This window comes from Phocoena sinus, chromosome 16 (genome assembly GCF_008692025.1).
Source record: "Phocoena sinus isolate mPhoSin1 chromosome 16, mPhoSin1.pri, whole genome shotgun sequence".
In the NCBI taxonomy this organism is placed as follows: domain Eukaryota; kingdom Metazoa; phylum Chordata; class Mammalia; order Artiodactyla; family Phocoenidae; genus Phocoena; species Phocoena sinus.
The window spans coordinates 10,731,796-10,753,108 of record NC_045778.1 but is presented as its reverse complement, the minus strand read 5'-3'; the positions used below and the strand labels follow the sequence as shown (position 1 = coordinate 10,753,108).

At 36.9% G+C, this 21,313-nt stretch overlaps 1 protein-coding gene across 1 annotated transcript in view; it reads left to right on the top strand.

Annotated features, from left to right (window-relative positions):
* The window catches only part of LOC116741793 (zinc finger protein 33B-like), an 89,649-nt gene that overhangs the window by 37,073 nt on the left and 31,263 nt on the right, over positions 1 to 21,313 (top strand). The window contains 1 exon segment of the mRNA XM_032608864.1: positions 3,321 to 5,431. Coding sequence (XP_032464755.1) covers positions 3,321 to 5,431 — 2,111 coding nt within the window.

The window sequence follows — 21,313 nt, the reverse complement described above, 5'->3', positions numbered from 1 at the left end:
AAATAATATATTTCCATAAATAAATTTTGAGCAAAAAAGAGCACTCTGCTTAAAATTATATTTTCACAAAACAAGTAATATTTATAAGATGAAAAATACCCAAACTCATATTTAGAATTTGGAAATTATTCCCTCTACATATTAATGACTAAATTGGTCATAGTTCAGTATTTGTACAGCAGATTCATATAATGCTTCATTTACCATGATAAAAATTATTAATATTCAGAAGGAGCTATACATTTTGCCATTGTTTGATTTTCTTATTCATTTCAAAATATAGTACTAAAAAAATCTGTTTTATAATTTTTATATCCTCTGTAAGTCCAGAACAGCAACAACAAAAAAATCTCTACCCTTTCCTCTAAAAAGCCTTCATAGATCCCCTCAAAAAAAAAATCTCTACCTGTTCCCACTCTCATAATCCTTCATTTCTCTTTTATGTGTTTATTATATTCTGCAATATAGTATAGCTGTATTTGTGCATCCACTTTCCACATTTCCTCTACTATGTACTAAGGTCATGGGGTCAGGATTAAGGTTTATTCATTGATGTGCCCCTCCCAAAGAATTTGGTCTAATAGCTGGTATAAACTCAGTACTAGCATATTTGTTTTTAAATAATTTAGCCCTTTTTGGTTAGTGATCCAAAAAGGGATGTTATTCCACTATATAGAATGCTATATTTATTAATTAGTTTTTTTTTTTATACTCAGTGCTTGCCTTAAGGTGACCATCCACTGATTTTTATTTAAATACTTGTGGTTTTCTACTTCCTTTGTCTTTGTGCTTCAGATCCTGGCTTTACCATTCATGAAACAGAATAGAAACTATATCCATTAAAAATCAGTTTAGAATTTATTGATATAAAAGAGAAAGCTTGAAAGTCTCTGTATTTATGTGCTTTTTAACAGTGCTTTGAAATGAATGATTTGTTTTAAATATTGATTATACCCATTAATGAGATATTTGTACATTATTTTCATAATAAAAATTATAGATTTAATAAGCAGTTATTTTAAAGAGGTATTTCCAACAAATCTTGATATTTCCCATTAGCTTATGATATATGTGTATACATGTTGCAACATGTATTCACTTTATTTTTAATTTTTATCCTTTGAAGTAAAAATATTTTGATAAATTTTAAAATTTAATCTCAAGGTTCCCCAGCTTTTATGAAATGTTTCTTACTTGTTTAGATAAACATTATCTGCTGTAGATTCTAATTCTTGATAGTGTATGGATATCGAATGAGGCTGTTTTCTTATGTATATTATGCTTTCTCCAAAGAGAGCATATCTTATTTTGTTATATAACTTATAATGGATACTGGATCATTACTTGTTACTCTTGATGAGTGAGAGGGCCTTTATACTGATTCATTCAGAAGACACTACAAAAGAATTAACTTCTGAATGCACATATTGAATTTTAAACCTTTAGATTCTTGTTCAAAAATTACAGGTTTGAATAAAATTTGAGATTTGTGTTTTGAAAAGCACACTGCTTGTTAAGGACCATTATTAATTCCATCTCCACTCAAGGTATTCAAAGGAAATCAGAGGTAAACACTTGTAAGACCATGGGTTATAGTTGGGAAAAGAAGGAAAAAAAAAAAGACAACTGAGTATTTTAAATTTCAGCAGTTAATAGAGGATGTTTATGTTACAAAGGAGTATTGTCCAGTGTTGTGATAGAATGAGATGTACAGAATGTAATAAATTTTAAATTTCAGTGTAAATAGAACTTGAAATTGTAGAGATGTTTGTAAAGACATATTGGGAAGCAGATATGAGACAGTGTCATTTCCCTGATGTTTAATGTTTAAGTTCTAAGCAAAGCCAAAATAGGAATGTAAACCAGCTTAGTGAAAGTCTTGGTTGAACTTGAACAATTTCTGGCAAATTAATAGCCTGTCATTTCTAGAAAGAATACATTTATTATGGCCTTGTGGAGTGATATTGTGGTTACCCAATATGAATATAGTTGGAAAAAGTATTTTTCCCCCCAGAATGGTAACTACAGTCTATTTTGTCTAATGATGCTTGGAGACAGTGGGCTCTGGACAGGTTTTTGAACAGGGTCATCATTGTTATATTGCAAATACTGAACAGGAAGATAACAAGATGAAGTCTAGCTGAGAATTATTAGGATAAATAAATGTATCAGTGAATATTTTAGGTCAGGTCCTCCATGGTTTTAAATATAAATAAAACCCAGAAATGTAGAGATCTGGGTTTAAAAACAAAAAAATATATTAACATATTAAATTTGTCACAGAAAATTTAAGATGAGGAAAAGTTAGCATTTGATGGTTGGATAGGTTAACTTTTGCAAAAACTCTTAGAGAATAACCTGAATATACTAAAACTAAAAACAGGCTTCCCTGGTGGCGCAGTGCTTGAGAGTCCACCTGCCGATGCAGGGGACACAGGTTTGTGCCCTGGTCCAGGAAGATCCCACATGCCGTGGAGCGACTGGGCCCGTGAGCCATGGCCGCTGAGCCTGCATGTCTGGAGCCTGTGCTCTGCAACGGGAGAGGCCACAACAGTGACAGGCCCGCGTACCACAAAAACAAACAAACAAAAAAACAAATGGATCTGGCCCTCTGGCAGTCTTCCTTGTCTCTTTGATTTTACATTTCCTGGTAGACATTTGTATTCTTTGTAAGTCACATGAGTAGAGAATGAATAAGAAAGTAGGCTACAGGTCTCCTTAAGCAGGAACAAATTGGTACTTTTCCATAAATTTAATTTGGTATTAACAGTATAATAAATTAGCAATATATAAGAGAAAATTAAAATAATTTTAAAAAGAGGAGAATTGAACTAGCAACGTAAATCATAGAGATTTAGCTGCAGTATTTTAAGTATATCATGTAAAGTCTAATCTGTATCCTTCAAAAGATCAAATCAGTCCCTCTGATATTTCTCCAGGGTACTCTTACCTACTAATCATTGCCTCTCTGCTTCTCTGCATTTCCAACACCTGGATCAGTCTTTCTTTTTTCAAAGTCTGTCTTCCTTTATTCACTGTGATTTGTATTTATTTTTAACCTCTATATTAAGTCTTGAAGTACATATTTATAAATTGTTAAATGTAGATGGGTGCATTCTAAGTTTTTATCCCCCATTTCTGCTCTGTCAGGTTTTGTTTATTTCTTCTAAGCCAAAAGGATGAGGGACACGAACATCTTGGATTACTCTTATTTCAAGAAACTGAGCCAATCATATAAAAGGGCATTTGTATGTAAGTGTAAGTTTATCATAATAGTAATAAAATTAATAACTTATAGTGTTTTTTTTTCTCTTTTCCAGAAGTCTGCAAAGTTGATAATCAACTAGAGCAGAGTCAGGAAATCCAGGACAGACATTTCGGGCAAGCTCCGTTTATCAACAACAAAACACTGACTATAGAGAGAGGTAATGTATTAGGAAAAATGTTTAATTTCAGCACATACCCAGTTTCTTCTGTAAAAATACCTTGTAAATGTGACACAAGTGGTATGAGTTTGAAATATATTTCAGAATTAATTATTGAGAAAAACTATTTAAGAAAGAAGTCTGATGATCTCAGCGCATATGGAAAATTATTCCTTCATATTAACCATGAAAAAACTCATGTGGGAGAGATACCTTATGAATTCATTCAAAATGGAAAGTACCTCAGTCATAATGAAGACTTCATGCCATATGAGAAAATTAAAAATGTAGAGCAGTCTTTTGACTACAAAGAACGTGGGAAAGATTTCTGTGAGAAGACACTTTTCATCACATATAAACAAGCTCACAAGGGACAGAGTCCTTGTGAACATAGGGAATGTGATAAAACATTCTGTAATTATTCAACCCCCCAAAAAAGAGAAAGTCTTTATGAGTTTAATGAACATGGTAAAGCCTCTGAGAAATTCTCTCTCTTGAAACATAGAGTTCATTTGAAGGTGAAAGATTATGTACATATTGAAAAAGTGGATAATTTCAGCAGATCAAACTTTCCTGACACAGGAGAGAGAACATTTGAATGTAACAGCCTGAGGGAACCTTTCTGGGAGAAGTCAGTTCTTAATGTAACTCAGAGAACAGGCATAGGAGACAATGTCTATGAATGTAATGAATGTGAAAAAGTGTTCTGTGAAAAATCAAAACTCACCAAACATCAGAGACTACATACAGGAGAGAAACCCTATGAATGTAATGAATGTGGGAAATGCTTCTCTAGGAAGTCACTTCTCACTTTACATCAGAGAATCCACACTGGAGAGAAGCCCTATAAATGTAATGAATGTGGGAAATCCTTCTCTAGGAATTCACACCTCACAATTCATCAGAGAACTCACACAGGAGAGAAACCCTATGAATGTAAGGAATGTAGAAAAAGCTTCTACCATAAGTCATATCTCACAGTACACCAGAGAATTCACACAGGGGAGAAACCCTATGAATGTAATCAATGTGGGAAAACCTTCATAAGCAACTCAGTTCTCACAGTACATCAGAAAACACACACAGGTGAGAAGCCCTATGAGTGTAGTCAATGTGGGAAATTTTTCTCCAGGAATTCATACCTTACAGTACATCAGAGAACTCACTCAGGTGAGAAACCATATGAATGTAAGGTATGTGGGAAAACCTTCTGTCATAAGTCAGATGTCACTAAACACCAGAAAACTCACATAGGGAGGAAACCCTACAAATGTAATGAGTGCGAGAAAACCTTCAGTCGCAATTCAGGCCTAAAAGTACACCAGAGAACACACACAAAGGAGAAACCCTATGAATGTAATGAGTGTGGGAAATCATTTTCTGAGAAGTCAGTCCTCACGGTACATCAGAGAATACACACAGGGGAAAAACCTTTTAAGTGTAATGAATGTGGAAAAACTTTTTACAATAAGTCAGATCTCACTAAACACCAGAGAACTCACACAGGTGAGAAACCCTATGAATGTAAGGAATGTGGGAAATTCTTCTCTAGAAATTCATACCTTACAGTACACCAGAGAGCTCACACAGGGGAAAAACACTATGTGTGTAAAAAATGTGGGAAAACCTTCTACTATAAGTCAGACTATACAGTACATAAGAGAACACACAGAGGGGAGAAGTCTTCTCACTGTGATCAGTGTGGGAAAACCTTCACTTGCAATTCAGTCCTCAGATCACATCAGAGAACTCACACAGGGGAGAAGCCCTATGAATGTAAGGAGTGTGGGAAATCTTTCTCTGAGAAATCAGTCCTCACTGTACATCAGAGGATACACACAGGGGAAAAACCTTATAAGTGTAATGAATGTGGGAAGCCCTTCTATCATAAGTCAGATCTCACTAAACATCAGAGGACACACACGGGGGAGAAACCCTATGAATGCAATCATTGTGGGAAAACCTTCAGTTGCAACTCAGGTCTCAAAGTACATCAGAGAAGACACATAAGGTAGAAACCCTATGAATGTATTGAGTGTGGGAAAACCTCTAAGAAATCAGTTCTCACAGTACATTCAAAATTACATACAGGGGAAGAATCTTTTAAATTTAGCAATGAGAGAAATCTTAGTATCTAGCATTTCATACCTTGAAATACTATGGAGAGTTCACACAGAACATGACCCCTATGAATGTCAAGTGGCAAATTTTTTTACCCTAAGTCATATTCCAAAGTAAATGAAAGAGTAACCACAGGGGAAATTACTATGAATGTAATGAATATCTATTAATAAGACAACTAAAAAATGAATACATGTAGAAGAAACCCTACTAATGTATATAGGAAATGTGGGGAAATATTATAAGTTAGGGCTTGTTAAACAAATAACTTACGTAGGAGATAATCCTGTGAATCAAATGTATGTAGGAAAATGTTCTTCCAGAACTTGGCCATTACTAACAGTCAGATAAACCACACCCGGGGAGAACTGTCAACATCTTGTATTTTTTTGGAAACTTCATACACAAGTTGTACTTGCTGTATGTCAGGGAAATAATAGGGAAGAGACCTGAAGAATACAGCAAATATAGTTGAGCCTATTTCAAGAAATGCCATTTTACTGAACAAGGCAATGTTGAGATGAAGTCTTAAAGATGTTTTGAATGTGAAGGCTTTAACAGAATTCAGACTTTATTATATCTGAAGATTGTTTTGAAGGAAGTCTGTCAACTTAGGAAGTATGGACAGAAATTTTCCTTTAGATATGATGTTATTCTAAAAGTTATACTTTGCACTTATTTCAAATCTTTTAGTAGAAATAAAACTGAAAATAGACATTTATAAAAATATTAACTGGAATATGAAGCTTTTTTAAAAGCACAAATAAATTGAATAATCTTCTCAGTCTCTGATTCTACTTTTGGAGAAACACGTATCAGCCCATGGCCTTCCATATCATGAGCCATCACATGTTTTTGATGAGTCTGCACCCCAACTGTGCTGTTACCCATGCAAATACAGTTGGTCCTTCATGTCTGTGTTTTCCTATCTGCGGTTCTGTGGTTGGTTGAATCCATATATGCAGAACCCAAGAGTATGGAGGGCCTACTGTAAAGAACTTGAGCATCAGCTGATTTTGGTATTTGAAGAGGTGTCCAGGAACCAGTCCCCAGCAGATACTGAGGGATGACTGTACTGCCTAATTGTCTGGTTCATCCAGGGGCCTACCTCTAGGGGATCTCAGAATGGACTAGATCCTCAGAACAATTGCCAGGATCAGCCAGGGGCAGCATTGAGACTGCTTCTGCTTCCTCTTCTTAGGTTCAGTAACCGGAAACATTGAGTGTGAATGAAGCTAGAGTACTGGCTAGAATACTCTAGGACATAAGACCTCAGTGCTCCCATTTAAATTTACAGGAAGCTTTTCATAGCCCATTCTACATCCTATAGCTGTTACCACCTTCCACAGTATTCTAAATTTGGTTAATACTGATCCCACATGTCTCATTACTTTTACAATAATACACATATATTATTGCGTGTATGTGTGTGATATAACATTGTTTTACAGGTATATCACTGGGAACATGTTCTGCAACTTTTGTCTTCAAATGCATGGTTTTGGTATTTATACATGTTGATATATTTTGCTTTAGTTGACTCATTTTAATAAAACGTAATATATGGGGTCTTCCGTGGCAGTCCAGTGGTTAAGACTTCACTTTCCAATGCAGGGGGTGTGGGTTCGATCCCTGGTCAGGGAGCTAAGATCCCACATACCTTGTGGCCAAAAAACCAAAACATAAAGCAGAAGCAATATTGTAACAAATTCAATAAAGACTTTAAAAATGGTCCATATCAAGAAAACTTAAAAAAATAGCATAATATATGACTATGTAACTATAAAAATATTGTCCATTTTTCTGTTTATGATTTTTAAATTTTTCATTTTCAATATAAAGTAATAAGGTTTGAGTTTTTTTAAAATCAACTTTGAAGTGTAATTTAAATGTGGTAAAATATACCCTATTTAAGTAGCTGATTTAATGAGTTTTAATAAGAGTATAACCATATATAATCACTCCTGCAATTAAGAAAGACAGCATACCCTTTATGCAGAAGTGTTCCTCATTCCCCTTCCCAGTCCCTCCTGGGATGTCCCTCTCCCTTCTGGCCCCTGGCAAACCAGTGATCTGCTTTCTAGCACTAGGTTAGATTGATTTTTTAAATTGCATTTCACATAAATGGAATTATACAAGATGTCCTCTTGTTTGTCTTCTTTCATTCAGCATGGTTTTGAGATTCATACATGTTTTAGCATGTATCAGTAAATACCTTCATTTTTATTGCTGAGTGGTATTCCACTGTATGCATATATTCGTTTTTTTATCCATTCGCCTGTTCTTTGCAGTTTTTGATTGTTAAGAACATAGCTGTAATGAACTTAATGTGCATTTTTGTGTAAACTGGTGTTTTTATATCTCTCAGTTAAATACTTAAGAGTAAAATTTCTGGGTTGGTATGGTTATTATGTGCAATATCAAACTTTTTTGAAGTGGTTGTTCCATCTTACGTTTCCGTCAGCAGTGTGCAAGAGTTGCAGTTGTTCCACATTTTTGTCAATGCTTGGTATTGTCACTTCTTGATGTAGCCATTCTAAGGAGTGTATAGGTTCTTCATTGTAGTTTTCATTTATATCCCTGATGAATAATGACATTAGGCATCTTTCAGTTACTTATTGGCCATTTGTATATCTTATTTTGTGAAGCACCTGTTCATATCATTTGCCTCTTCTTAGTTTGGGTTGTTTGTCTTCTTATTATTGAGTTATAAGAGTTCTTTCTTAATTGTGAATATTTCCCCCAGTCTGTGGTTTTTCACAAAAAGCTTTTCATTTTGATGAAGTTCAGCTTATCAGTTTTTTCTTTTCTTAGAAATCTTTGCAGATCCAATGGCATCGAAGATTTTTTTCCCCATGTTTTCTAAATGTTTTAACTCTATGTTTAGGTGTATGATCTATTTTGAGTACATTTTGTATGTGGTCTTTGGTAAGGGTCTAGATTTATATTACTTCATTTGAATATTCAACTGTTTCAGCTCCATTTGTTGAAAAGACTACCCTTTCCCCACTGAATTAACTTGGTATCTTTTTAAAAATCATTTGATTATTTGTTTATGTGGGGGGGTCTATCTATGGACCCTTTATTTTGTTCCTCTGACCTTTATATCTTCTTTACACTGTCTGTGTTCCCTTATCTTTATAGTAAATCTTTTTGGAAATAGTATAAGTTCTCTAATTTTGTTCTCCTGTTTCAAAATTGTTTTGGTTATTCTAAGTCCTTTGCATTTTCACATACATTTTAGAATGAACTTGTCAATTTCTTTTAAAAAAAAGACTGCTTTAATATTGTTTTATGATTTCACTGACTCTGTAAGTCAGTTTGGGGAAAATTGGCCTCTTAATAATATTGACTCTACTGATCCATGAATATGATATATCTCACCATTCAATTGGTGTCTCTTAGCCTGTGGAGGCAAAGAGGCTTCCTTGACAAGGTGCTTGTGCTGGTTGGGTCTCTCTTGTCATTTCGGCCCACCCACCTCCGTTTCTTGGTAGGGGAGGGGGGTGCCTCCCCAGGCTGCCTGTTGTTGGATGGGATCTTCTAGATCAGTCCCCTTTGCCAGCGGTTCTGGCTTGCCTGGAGCTGTCAAAAGGACTCCCTTTTAATCTGGGGAGAAGAATGAAACTACCTACTTTCTGTTGCTAGGTTGAGGGTTGGGAAACAGTGAGTCTGGATGGCCTTCTTCTGTTGAGTGGAGGAACGTGCTACAGTTGTTCCTCCAGTCCTGGGGTCATAAACCAGTTTGCCTTTTTCTTAATACTTTTCACAGTTCACTGTTGATTGTCTCATATTGTTTCATAGGAAGAGTTTTACAGAGAGGAGCAGGGAGAAATGGCTCTACACCATATTGTATAAACCAATAGTTTGCTTTTGTTTTTTATTTATCTCATCTATACTTTTGGCCTCCTTTCCTCTCACCTTTTTGAATTTGAATGTATATTTTCCATATTCCATTTTATCAATGCTATTGGCTTATTTACTATACCTCTTTTTAAAATTACCATATAGATGTTTCTTTTAAATTTACAGTAGGCTTCTTTAATTTGTCAAGTCTACTTTTAAGTAATAGATCATTTAATATTTAAAATACATGAGTGTACTTAAATTTCTCCTATTATGCACTGTTTTTTATCATATTTTCCATTTCTTTGTTCATTATCAATCTCACGATATACTATTGTGCTTACTTTAAAATTTCTTTTTAAATAAATTTGAGTGAAAAGTATTTTATATTTGTCTTATTTTACCAATTTTGATGTTTGTTATTACTTTGTGTGTATTCACATTTTCATCTGATATCATTTTGCTTTAGCCTAAGAGAGTTTCATTTAACGTTTCTTGTAATGCAGTACTTCTGGTAATGAATTTTCACAGGTTTTCGTTTCTTTATTTGGAGGGGAGTTATTTTGCCTTTTTGTGAAGGTTATTTTAGCTGGATATAGAATTATATGTTGGTAGTTTGTTTTCTTCTAAGGCTTTAAAGATGTCATTTCATTGTCTTTTGCCTTAGGTAGTTTGTGATAAGAAGTCTGAGGAAATTTTTATCTTTGTTCTTCTGTACATGTTTCCCCCCCCTCAGACTCATTTAAACTTTTTTTTAAACTTTTTTGTTCATATCTTTTTCAGGAAATTGATTATGATGTGCCTTGGTTGGGTTGTTTTTGTTTTTTTGTTTTTTGCATTTATCATGCTTAGGGTTCTTTGATCTTAGGGTTGTAGTTTTGGTCAGTATTGGAACCCATTTTCCTATTTATTTAAAAAATATTTTCCTGTCTGTCTTTTCTCTTCTTCTAACACTTTAGTTACATATATTTTAGACCAGTAGGTATTGTGTCATTGACACTAAGCCTTTTATTTTGTTTTATTTCATTTTATTTTGCTTTGTTTTTTCTGTTGCTGTATACCCCACAGCTATTTTCCATTATTAATATCTTTATATGGTACATTTGTTATAATTAGTGAACCAATATTGACACCTTATTGTTAACTGAAGTTCATATCAGTACTTTAATATTTATATATCCGTAACTTTTCCCTAATGTTCTTTTTCTTTTCCAGAATCCCATACCTATCAGCACTTAGTCTCAATTATACCCTCATCCGCATTCCTAACAACCAATAAATCTTCTTTCTGTCTCTATGGAGTTGCCTATGGAGTTGCACTTTTTATATATAAATTGAGTCATATACTACGTGGCCTTTTTTTGTCTGGTTTCTTTCACTTAGCATTATATTTTCAAGGGTCATCCTTCTTATAGCATGTAAGAATACTTCATTCCTTTTTATGACTGGATAAATATTACATTGTAGAGTTACCATATTTTGTTTATCCATCCCTCAGTTCATGGACATTTGGATGGTTTCTGCTTTTTTTTTTTTTTTTTTTTTTGTGGTACGCGGGCCTCTCACTGCCGTGGCCTCTCCCGTTGCGGAGCACAGGCTCCGGACGCGCAGGCTCAGCAGCCATGGCTCACAGGTCCAGCTGCTCCACAGCATGTGGGATCCTCCTGGACCGGGGCACGAACCCGCGTCCCCTGCATTGGCAGGTGGACTCTCAACCACTGCGCCACCAGGGAAGCCCGGTTTCTGCTTTTTGACTGCTGTAAATAATGCTGCTATGAACACATATATTACATGTTTTTGTGTGAATTTTTTTATAACTGGGAGTGGAATTACTAGGAACTTGCCAAACTTTTCCACAGCAGCTGCACCATTTTACATTCCCACCAGCAATGTATGAGGGTTCCAGTTTCGCTAATACTTACCAGCACTTGATATTTTGTATTTAAAAAATTTTAGGCATCCTAATGGGTGTGAGTGGTATCTTATTGTGGTTTTGATTTGCATTTCCCAAATAACTAATGATATTGAGCATTTTTCATGAACTTGTTGGCCACTGGCATATCTTCTTTGGTGAAATGTCTATGCAGTAGATTACTTTCCCATTTTTAATTGGATTCTTTTGTTTGTTTTTGAGATATAAGTGTTCTATATATATTCTGGGTTGTATACCTTTATCGGGTATATAATATGGAAATAGTTTCTCTCATACTGAAGGTTGTCTTTTTACTCTTGATAATGTCCTTCCTTTGATGCAGAAATGTTTTAAATTTCAGTCAACTCCAATTTATCTTTTGTTGTTTGATTGTTTGGTTTCATACATAAGAAATTATCTAATTATGATTTTCACCTATTTCCTTCTAATAGTTTCATATTTTTAGCTCTCACACTTAGGCCTTTGTCTGTTCTGAGTTAATTTTTGTATATATTCTGAAGGAAATGTCTAACTGCATTCTTTTGCATGTCAATAACCAGTTGTCCCAGGACGATTTGCTGAAGAGACTGTTGTTTTTCTATTGAATGATTTGGTACCCCTACCCCCATTGAACATTAATTGAGCATAGATGTATGGGTTTATTTCTGGACTCTAAATTATATTTTATTGGTCTATATGTCTATCCTTCTGTTAGTACCACACTGTTTTGTTTTGTTTTTGTGGCCGCATCATGTGGCATGTGGGATATTAGTTCCCAACCAGGGATCAAACCCATGCCTCCTGAATTGGAAGCACAGGGTCTTATCCACTGGACCAACAGGGAAGTCCCAGTACCACACTGTTTTGATTACTATAGCTTTGTAATGAGTTTTGACATCAGAATACGTGAATCTTGCAACTTTGTTCTTCTTTTTCATTATTGTTTCTGCTGTTTGGGTTCCCTTGCAATTCCTTGTAAATTTGAGGATCACCTCTTCCATTTCTGCAGAAAAAAGCTGTTTGGATTTTGATAAGGATTACATTAAATCTGTAGATTGCCTTGGGTAATATTGTCATCTGAACCATATTAAGTCTTCCAGTCCAGGAACATGAGATGTCATTTCATTTATTTAGGTCTTTAATTCTTTCTGTGATGTTTTGTAGTTTCAGTGATTTTTGTGGATTAATCTTGTATAGTGCCACTTGATGAATTGCTTTGGATTTAATCCCTTTTTGTGTGAATTTATTGGGATTTTCTATTTGTAGCTTCACCTCAAATGCCATCCATCACCTTAGGCAACATCAGTCTGTAAATATTTTTGACAGATGCCCCCCAGGAAGCAACTTTAGCACTGGGCCAGTTTTGAATTAGCTGAAAGAAATACAAGGCCTTTGAGCTGTGCTATCAGACAGGTCAGATAAATATAAGTGTTTGTGAGTGGGGTTTGTTGTGATTCTTCTAATATTGGAAATGTGGGCTATTATTTTGACATTTTATTCCTAAGCTGGAGAGTGAGGACCATGATGGGGGCAAGTTAGAATGTCCCACAGTTTCACTGTTCTTACCAAAAATCAGCCATGTTCCTTGAATTTGCATTCTGACTTGGATGCAAGGCTTTAATTGAATTCCAGATTTCATAACGTTGATTGTGACAGTTTTTGCCCATATTTTTGTTGCTTTTATGGAGTTGCATAATTTTGAGTTCCTTACTCCACCATTTTTGACACCACTGTGATCTATTTTGAGTTAACTTTTTGCTAAACTTGTAAGTCTGTGTCTGTGGTCATTTTTTTGGATATGGATTTCTAGTTGTTCACTCCCATTTGTTGACAAGACTATCCTTTCTCCATTGAGTTCTGATAAGAATGACCTGGGTTCCTAGAGATGACTCTCTAAAGGCACAGAGAAAGAATGTAAGTTCTAGGACTTCCCTGGTGGTGCAGTGGTTAAGACTCTGCACTCCCAATGCAGGGGGCCTGGGTTCAATCCCTGGTCAGGGAACTAGATCCCACATGCATGCTGCAACTAAGGAGCCCACAAGCCACAACTAAGGAGCCCACTGCTTCAACTAAGACCCAGCGTAACCAAATAAATAATAAATACATATTTAAAAAAAAAGAGAGGGCCAACTTTTAAAAAATTTATATATATATATATATATATATATACAAATTCTACCAAGAAGGACTTTTGTTCCCTGAGTCCAGATTTTTAACAATATCTATAACACTTTTGAGATGAATAGGGAAGTTTTGGGGATTGGTAAAAAGGTTAGGTGGGCTTTGAATTGCTTCTACAGCTGCATTTTTGTTCTTGCTAAGACTAAATTTGTAAGACAAGGACAGTTGTTCTTAATTCCTTAGAGAGTTGGGTTGCAACCTGAATGACATCAAGAAGCTAACCCACTCATCAGACAGTATTATCTTTAGCTTGCTCCCTTATGTTATAGAGGAGATCCTCAACCAAGATGGAAATCAAAAGATTCCATTGGTCTTGATTTAGAGCTGTTTCCCTTTGGAATGCTTTTCTTCCTCTGGGTACACAGTTTCATTTTAGCTTAGGGGAGAAGGCCTTTAAAAAGTTCCTATGGGGCTCTGAATATCAGCTTCCAGTTTGGTCAACTTTTGATCATAGTGCCCCTTAAAAAATTTTTTTTTTCCGATATCTTATCAGGTTTCAGCTGAGACAAACAGTAAATATACCTGTCAGTATTGAATAACCTCTTGGACACAAGAGGCCTCCCAAAAAGCGGGTGCAAAAGATATTGCCCTCCCAAGATGCAGAACCAGTTCCAAAGATAGCCAAAAGAAAGTAAGACAGTCCCTCTGGGAGCTAGCAATGGTTGATAGGATCCTAGCCGCAAATGGGGTGCAACCCACCTTTTCTGTCAGGCCACATTTTTTGGCCTCCAACCTGACTGTTGAGCTGCCTGCATATGTAAGAACCAACAATTTCCATGTCCCAGGCATGCAGAAAACCAAGCCAGTTCTCAGAACACAATATAAGACAAACAAGAAGGCAGTAGTTGTCCTTGGAAGAGAAAGGATGACAACCAATGGGTATCTCAAAACCAAATTCACAAGAATCTGAATTTGGAAAGAAAGGGACAATATGAAATTTTATCTTTCTCTCTCAACCAGGCACTACATAGATCTAGGACAGTTGACTCTGGTAAGAATTCTCACCCTTTGCTGGCTCTGCCAGTTTTCCTAGGATCCCATCTACAGGCTGTGGAGCAAGTTGGGTAGAGAGAGAGTTGCCCCAGAACCTACCATACTTTGGCAGTTTTCCACTAATTTTTAGTTTTGTTGCAGGAGAGAGAAATGTCATGTCCTGGGACGTGTGAGTGAATCCCTGGGATGGACCACCAAGTGAGGGTCCTTGGCTTCAAGCAGGAAAGAATTCAAGAGTGAGCCAAAGTAAAGTTAAAGCAAGTTTATTTAGAGAGATACATATTCCATAGGCAGAATGCAGACGGGCTGAGAATGGCCCCGGGGTATAGGGTTGTTAGTTTTTATGAGCTGGGTAATTTAATATGCTAATGAGTGGGAGAAATGTTTTAACTATTTTGGGGAAAGGATGGAAATTTCCAGGAATTGGGCCACTGCCCACTTTTTGACCTTTTATGGTCAGCCTTGGAACTGTCATGGTGCCTGTCGTGGCACTGGTTGGTGTGTCATTTAGCATGCTTATGTATTACAGTGAGCGTACAATGAGGCATAAGGTCTCCTGGAAGTCAGATCTTCTGCCATCTTGGGCCTAGTTGGTTCTAATAAGTTTCTGTCATATTCTGTTTTTCTTAAAGGCCATGTCCCCCTTCTCATTCTTTTAGTGGTTGTGCCCTGTCCCCCTTCGTTCCTTTCTCAGTTTCTCTTAGCTGTTTAAGGGAATAATTGCTAGAAGTTTGCTGGAGGATTCCCCGGAGTCCTGTCAGCCCTGGGAGTGCCCCATATGGTGTCTTCTTTGGGGGTGAAAATGGGGGCATTCAAGTTTTTATGGAAGGATTTGACAAAGGACAATCTTTTTTCACTACCCCAGTTTACTACAAATGAGACACTAGTTTCTGGGCCAGTGTTTTGGTGATGGACCCCTAGGAGGGTGCAACAGGGGAGGCTCAGGTGTTCTAGGTTTCTGGCCTTGGAGCTGTTGCAGCTATAAGGCGACTAACTTGGTAGTCTTTTGTTTATAGCCTTACAATGTCTTCAGAGTGGAAAGGCAATTAAGATAGTAGACTGAGCACTCAGGTAAATGAGGGTAGAAAGGGAGTGGTCGGAGACACATCAGTCATTTAGTCTTTTGTTTTAGGTACATTTGTGTCTTTAATTTTTCATTAGCCTTTGTAATGAGTCTTTCAGTGATGCTGTTTTGGAATCCTGAAGTCTTTTGGAGGCTTCTGCATATAAAATAAGTATCCCATTCTGTTTGTTTGATTTGGGAGCCCTTGCTTTCAAGTGTACTTCTCAAATGAATGATCATATCTAATTGGAACATTCCCCATTATGGCCATTGTAATTCTAGGTTATCTTAGTAAAATTTTGCCATTTTTGGGACCACAGCTTTTAGGAGCACAGTTCTTGAGGTGTGCTGGAAGGTGGCACACTCAATTCTTTGAAACTTGAAGATCCCCTTTCTTTAACTAATCTTGGATCTCTCAGAACCATATTAATACCTAAGAGGGATGTGCCATTGGGTTGGGGATTTTGCGGTGCTTTACAGTATACCTCATTGCAAGGAAATTTTCTCGAGGCTGACAGCTGACCTAGTGACAATCTACCCCATTCCATGACTAGTTTATTTTAGCACAGGAGTCTTAAGAGTTAGGTGGAGAACACACCATTTAAGCGTTCAACCCATGCTCACCAATTTTGCAGGTTTGGTTTCTCAGTGAGATTCCCATTAATAACAGATCTGTTATTCCTTTATGTCATGTGTACATTAGCAGAAATCAACAGTAATTGAAGAAACAGAACTGTGGACACCAGCAGTAATCAAAGAAATGGTCCTTTGGAGTAGCCAAGAGAAGGCCTTAGGAGTACACCAACAAAACCAGCAGTTCTTGAAGTGGAACTATGGACTGATCCAGTAGAACCCAACAAAGCAGAATTGTGGACTAACCATATTGAGGGTTAAATGTAAAATTGGGAAAAAATAAAAGAATTCATAAAAAAGAGAAAAAGGAAGGGAATGGATAGGAGAGGTAAAACTAATAGAAGGTACAGAGTAGATGGAATTTTAAATATATCAATATTAATTACAGTAATTGTAAATTGACTAAATAGAGTACAGAATTTGACAGACCCCATTTAAAAATAGTATCTACATTTTATTTACAGTAGATATAAAACATAGTGATATAGAATGAGTGAAAACAAAAGTATCGAAAACGTTCCACAAACACACCAATAGAAAATTAAAGTAAAATTATCTGTATTCACAGGTGACATGATCTAATATATAGAAAATCTTAATTCACTAAAAAACAATTAGAACTAATAAACCAGTTCAGCAAGTTTGCAGGATACATCAGTATTCGAAAACTCAATTGTATTTTTACACATTTGCAAATAACAACTCAGAAATGAAATTTAAAAAGTCATTCTATTTACATAGCATCAAAAAGAATAAAATACTTAGGAGTAAATTTGACAAAAGAACTGCACAACTTATAATCTGAAAAATGCAAAACACTGTTGAAAGAAACTTTGAAATGACCTTTAAGTACCTGGGAAAAACATCTTACATTCATAGATCAGATGGATACAATAAAGATTACAGCTGAGATAAATAAAATAGAAAAACAAGACAAAATGTAAAAAATTTCTTTGAAAAGATCAACAAAATTGGCAGATCTTTATTTAGCTAGATTGACTTTTAAAAAAGAATTTAATTACTAATATCAGAAATGAAAGTGGGGATATTACTATGATTTTACAGAAATGAAAGGATTATACAAGAATAGTATGAGCAGTTGCATGACAACAATCTAGATGACCTAGATCAAATGGACAAACTGAAGAATTTGTCCATTTCTTCGTGGTTGTCCATTTTATTGGCATATAGTTGTTTGTAGTAGTCTCTTATAATCCTTTGTATTTCTGCAGTGTCAGTTGTGATTTCTCCTTTTTCATTTCTGATTTTGTTGATTTGTGTCCTCTCCCTTTTTTTCTTGATGAGTCTGGCTAAGGGTTTATCGATTTTATTTATCTTCTCAAAGAACCAGCTTTTAGTTTTATTGAACTTTGCTATTGTTTTCTTCATTTCTCTTTCATTTATTTCTGCTCTGATCTTCATGATTTCTTTCCTTCTACTGACTTTGGGTTTTCTTTGTTCTTCTTTCTCTAGTTGCTTTAGGTGTAAGGTTAGATTGTTTATTTGAGATTTTTGTTTCTTGAGGTGAGATTGAGTTGCTATAGACTTCCCTCTTAGAACTGCTTTTGCTGCATCCCATAGGTTTTGGGTTATCGTGTTTTTGTTATTTGTTTTTATGTATTTTTTTATTTCTTCTTTGATTTCTTCAGTGATCTCTTGGTTATTTAGTAGCACACTGTTTAGCCTCCATGTATTTGTGTGTTTTACAGTTTTTTTCCTGTAATTGATTTCCAATCTCATAGCATTGTGGTCAGAAAAGATGCTTGATACGATTTCAATTTTCTTAAATTTTCCAAGGTTTGATTTGTGACCCAAGATGTGATCTATCCTGGAGAATGTTCAGTGTGCACTTGAGAAGAAAGTGTATTCTGCCACTTTCGGGTGGAATGTTTTATAAATATCAATTAAATCTATGTGGTTTATTGTGTTATTTAATGCTTGTGTTTCCTTATTTATTTTCTGTTTGGATGATCTGTCCATTGGGTAAGTGAGGTGTTAAAGTCCCCTACTATTATTGTGTTACTGTTGATTTCCCCTTTCCTGGTTGTTAGCATTTGTCTTATTTATTAAGGTGCTCCTGTGTTGGGTGCATAAACACTTATAATTGTTATATCTTCTTCTTGGATTGATCCCTTGATCATTATGTAGTGTCCTTCCTTATCTCTTGTAACAGTCTTTATTTTAAAGTCTATTTTGTCTAATATGAGTATTGCTACTCCAGCTTTCTTTTGATTTCCATTTGCATGGAATATCTTTTTCCATCCCTCCACTTTCATTCTGTATGTGTCCCTAGATCTGAAGTGGATCTCTTGTAGACAGCATATATATGGGTCTTGTTTTTGTATCCATTCAGCCAGTCTGTGTCTTTTGGTTGGGACATTTAATCCAGTTACACTCAAGGTTATTATCGATATGTATGTTCCTATTACCATTTTCTTAATTGTTTTGGGTTTGTTTTTGTGGGTTTTTTTCTTCTCTTGTGTTTCCCGCCGAGAGAAGTTTCTTTAGCATTTGTTGTAAAGTTGGTTTGGTGGGGCTGAATTCTCTTAGCTTTTGTTTGTCTGTAAAGCTTTTGATTTCTCTGTCAAATCTGAATGAGATGCTTGCTGGGTAGAGTAATCTTGGTTGTATGTTTTTCTCTTTCATCACTTTAAGTTTATCCTGCCACTCCCTTCTGACCTGCAGAGTTTCTGCTGAAAAATCAGCTGATAACCTTATGGGGATTCCTTTTTATGTTATTTTTTGTTTTTCCCTTGCTTCTTTTAATATTTTTTCTTTGAATTTAGTATTTGTTAGTTTGGTTAATATGTGTCTTGGTGTGTTTCTTCTAGGGTTTATCCTGTATGGGACTCTCTGCACTTCCTGGACTTGGGTGACTATTTCCTTTCCCATGTTAGGGAAGTTTTCCACTATAATCTCTTCAAATATTTTCTCAGACCCTTTCTTTTTCTCTTCTTCTTCTGGGACCCCTATAATTCAAATGTTGGTGTGTATAGTGTTGTCCCAGAGGTCTCTGAGATTGTCTTCAATTCTTTTCATTCTTTTTTTTTTTATTCTGCTCCTCAGCAGTTATTTCCACCATTTTGTCTTCCAGCTCACTTGTTCATTCTTCTGCTTCAGTTACTCTGTTATTGATTCCTTCTGTTGTATTTTTCATTTCAGTTATTGTGTTGTTCATCTCTGTTTGTTGTTTTTTAGTTCTTCTAGATCTTTGTTAAACATTTTTTGTATTTTCTCAATCTGTGCCTCCATTCTAGGAATTTCCAAGATTCTGGATCATCTTTAGTATCATTACTCTGAATTCTTTTTCAGGTCGATTGCCCACTTCCTCTTCATTTATTTGGTGTTGCAGGTTTTTACCTTGCTTCTTCATCTGTGACATATTTTTTTGCCATGTCTCTTTTTTTATTTTTTATTTTTTTGGTGTGTGGGATTGTGTTCCTGTCTTACTGGTTCTTTGACCTGAGGCTTCCAACAGAGTTTGTAGGCTGTTGGGTAGAGCTGGGTCTTGGTGCTGAGATGAGGACCTCCAGGAGACGTCACTCCAGCGAATATCCCCTGGAGTCTGAGGTTCTCTATTTGTCCAGTGATTTGGACTTGGAGCTCCCACTGCAGGAGCTTGGCCCGACCACAAGCTTGTGAACCAAGATCCTGCAAGCCACATGGGGCGGCAAAAAAAAAAAAAAGAACAGTAACAAAGAGTAAAATATAAAATTAGACTGGAAAACTAACAGATATATTAGAATATAAAAATAGAAATATAGATGAAACAACAACCAGAAAGTAAAACCACAATAGTAAAAAAGAGGAGAACAACAACAAAAAGGTGGAAAGGGCCTTGGCTGTGGAGGGCCTGGCCTAATCAGAGGTGGTGTTTGGGTGGTGGGCAGGGTTTATGCTTAGGAGACACAGGGCTAGAAAAGGCCCTGGGGTGTGTGGGGGGGTGGGGTTTAAGCTCAGCGGAACAGAAGGGGCCCAGGCGTGCCCCTGCTCTCAGAGGGTGGGGGACCCTGCCTCGGAGTCCAGCGGGCTTCCTGGGGCCAAGTGTGCGGGGCAGACATCCTCCGCTCCTTCTCCCACTCCAGTCCTGGAAGGCCCCACCCACCTGTGTCTCCTGTTCTCGTCCTGGCTTCCTTCTTATGCCCCCAAGGCAGAGTCAAGATGGCGGTATGGGAAGACTCAGAGTTAGTATCTCCCCACAACACCAGTGCCTGCCAGATGCTGGTGAGGGACCTCAACACCCAAGGAGATATGAGGAACCCCAAGTGAACCAGTAGGATGTGCGGGGACTGGGGGATGTGGAGAAGTGGAGGCCTGACAGGACTGGCACCCCTGAGGGGTGGCTGAGAAGGGGGAGGGGTTCCCACACCTGGAGGGACCCTCTGGGGCTCAGATCAGTGGGGAGCACACTGAGCATTTCCCCTGCCCAGCCGGCCAGGGAAGTCTGCCCTGCTCTCAGGCCAGGTCCTGTGCCCCCAGAGGCCCCCTCCGGTCCGTGTTGATCCTGGGGGCATAGGAAGGAGGCCGGGGGAGAACAGGAGAGGCAGGCAGGAGGGGCCCTCCAGGACCGGAGGAGGAGAGGAGCAGCAAAAGGCATTTGCTCTGCCCACTCAGGCCCAGGAAGCCTGCTGGGCTCCCAGGCTGGGTCCCCTGCCCTCCAAGGCCCCTACCACAGGCTGCATTGGTCCAAGATGGCAGAATTTAGATTGGAGCAGCATTTAACAATTCTATGAAGCGTGGGCAATAAAATAATTTTACTAGTAATGTAGCTGGTGGAGTTGGGTATTCTATTTTGCTTTTGTTATTGGGTTGCATTAGTTAAGTAGGACATAAAGATGTAGTTTATTATGAGATAGTGAGAAAATTAAAAAATGATACAGGGGGACTTCCCTGGTGGTCCAGTAGGTAAGACTCTGCACTCCCAATGCAGGGGGCCTGGGTTCGATCCCTGGTCGGGGAACTAGATCCCACATGCCACAACTAAGAGTCCGCATGTTGCGACTAAGAAGTCTGTGTGCCACAACTAAGAAGTCCGCATGCCACAACTAAGACCTGGCTTATTTTGGTTCAGCCAAAATAAATAAATATATTTTTAAAAATGATACAGGGAAAACTGGCCACTGACATGGAAGAAAATAC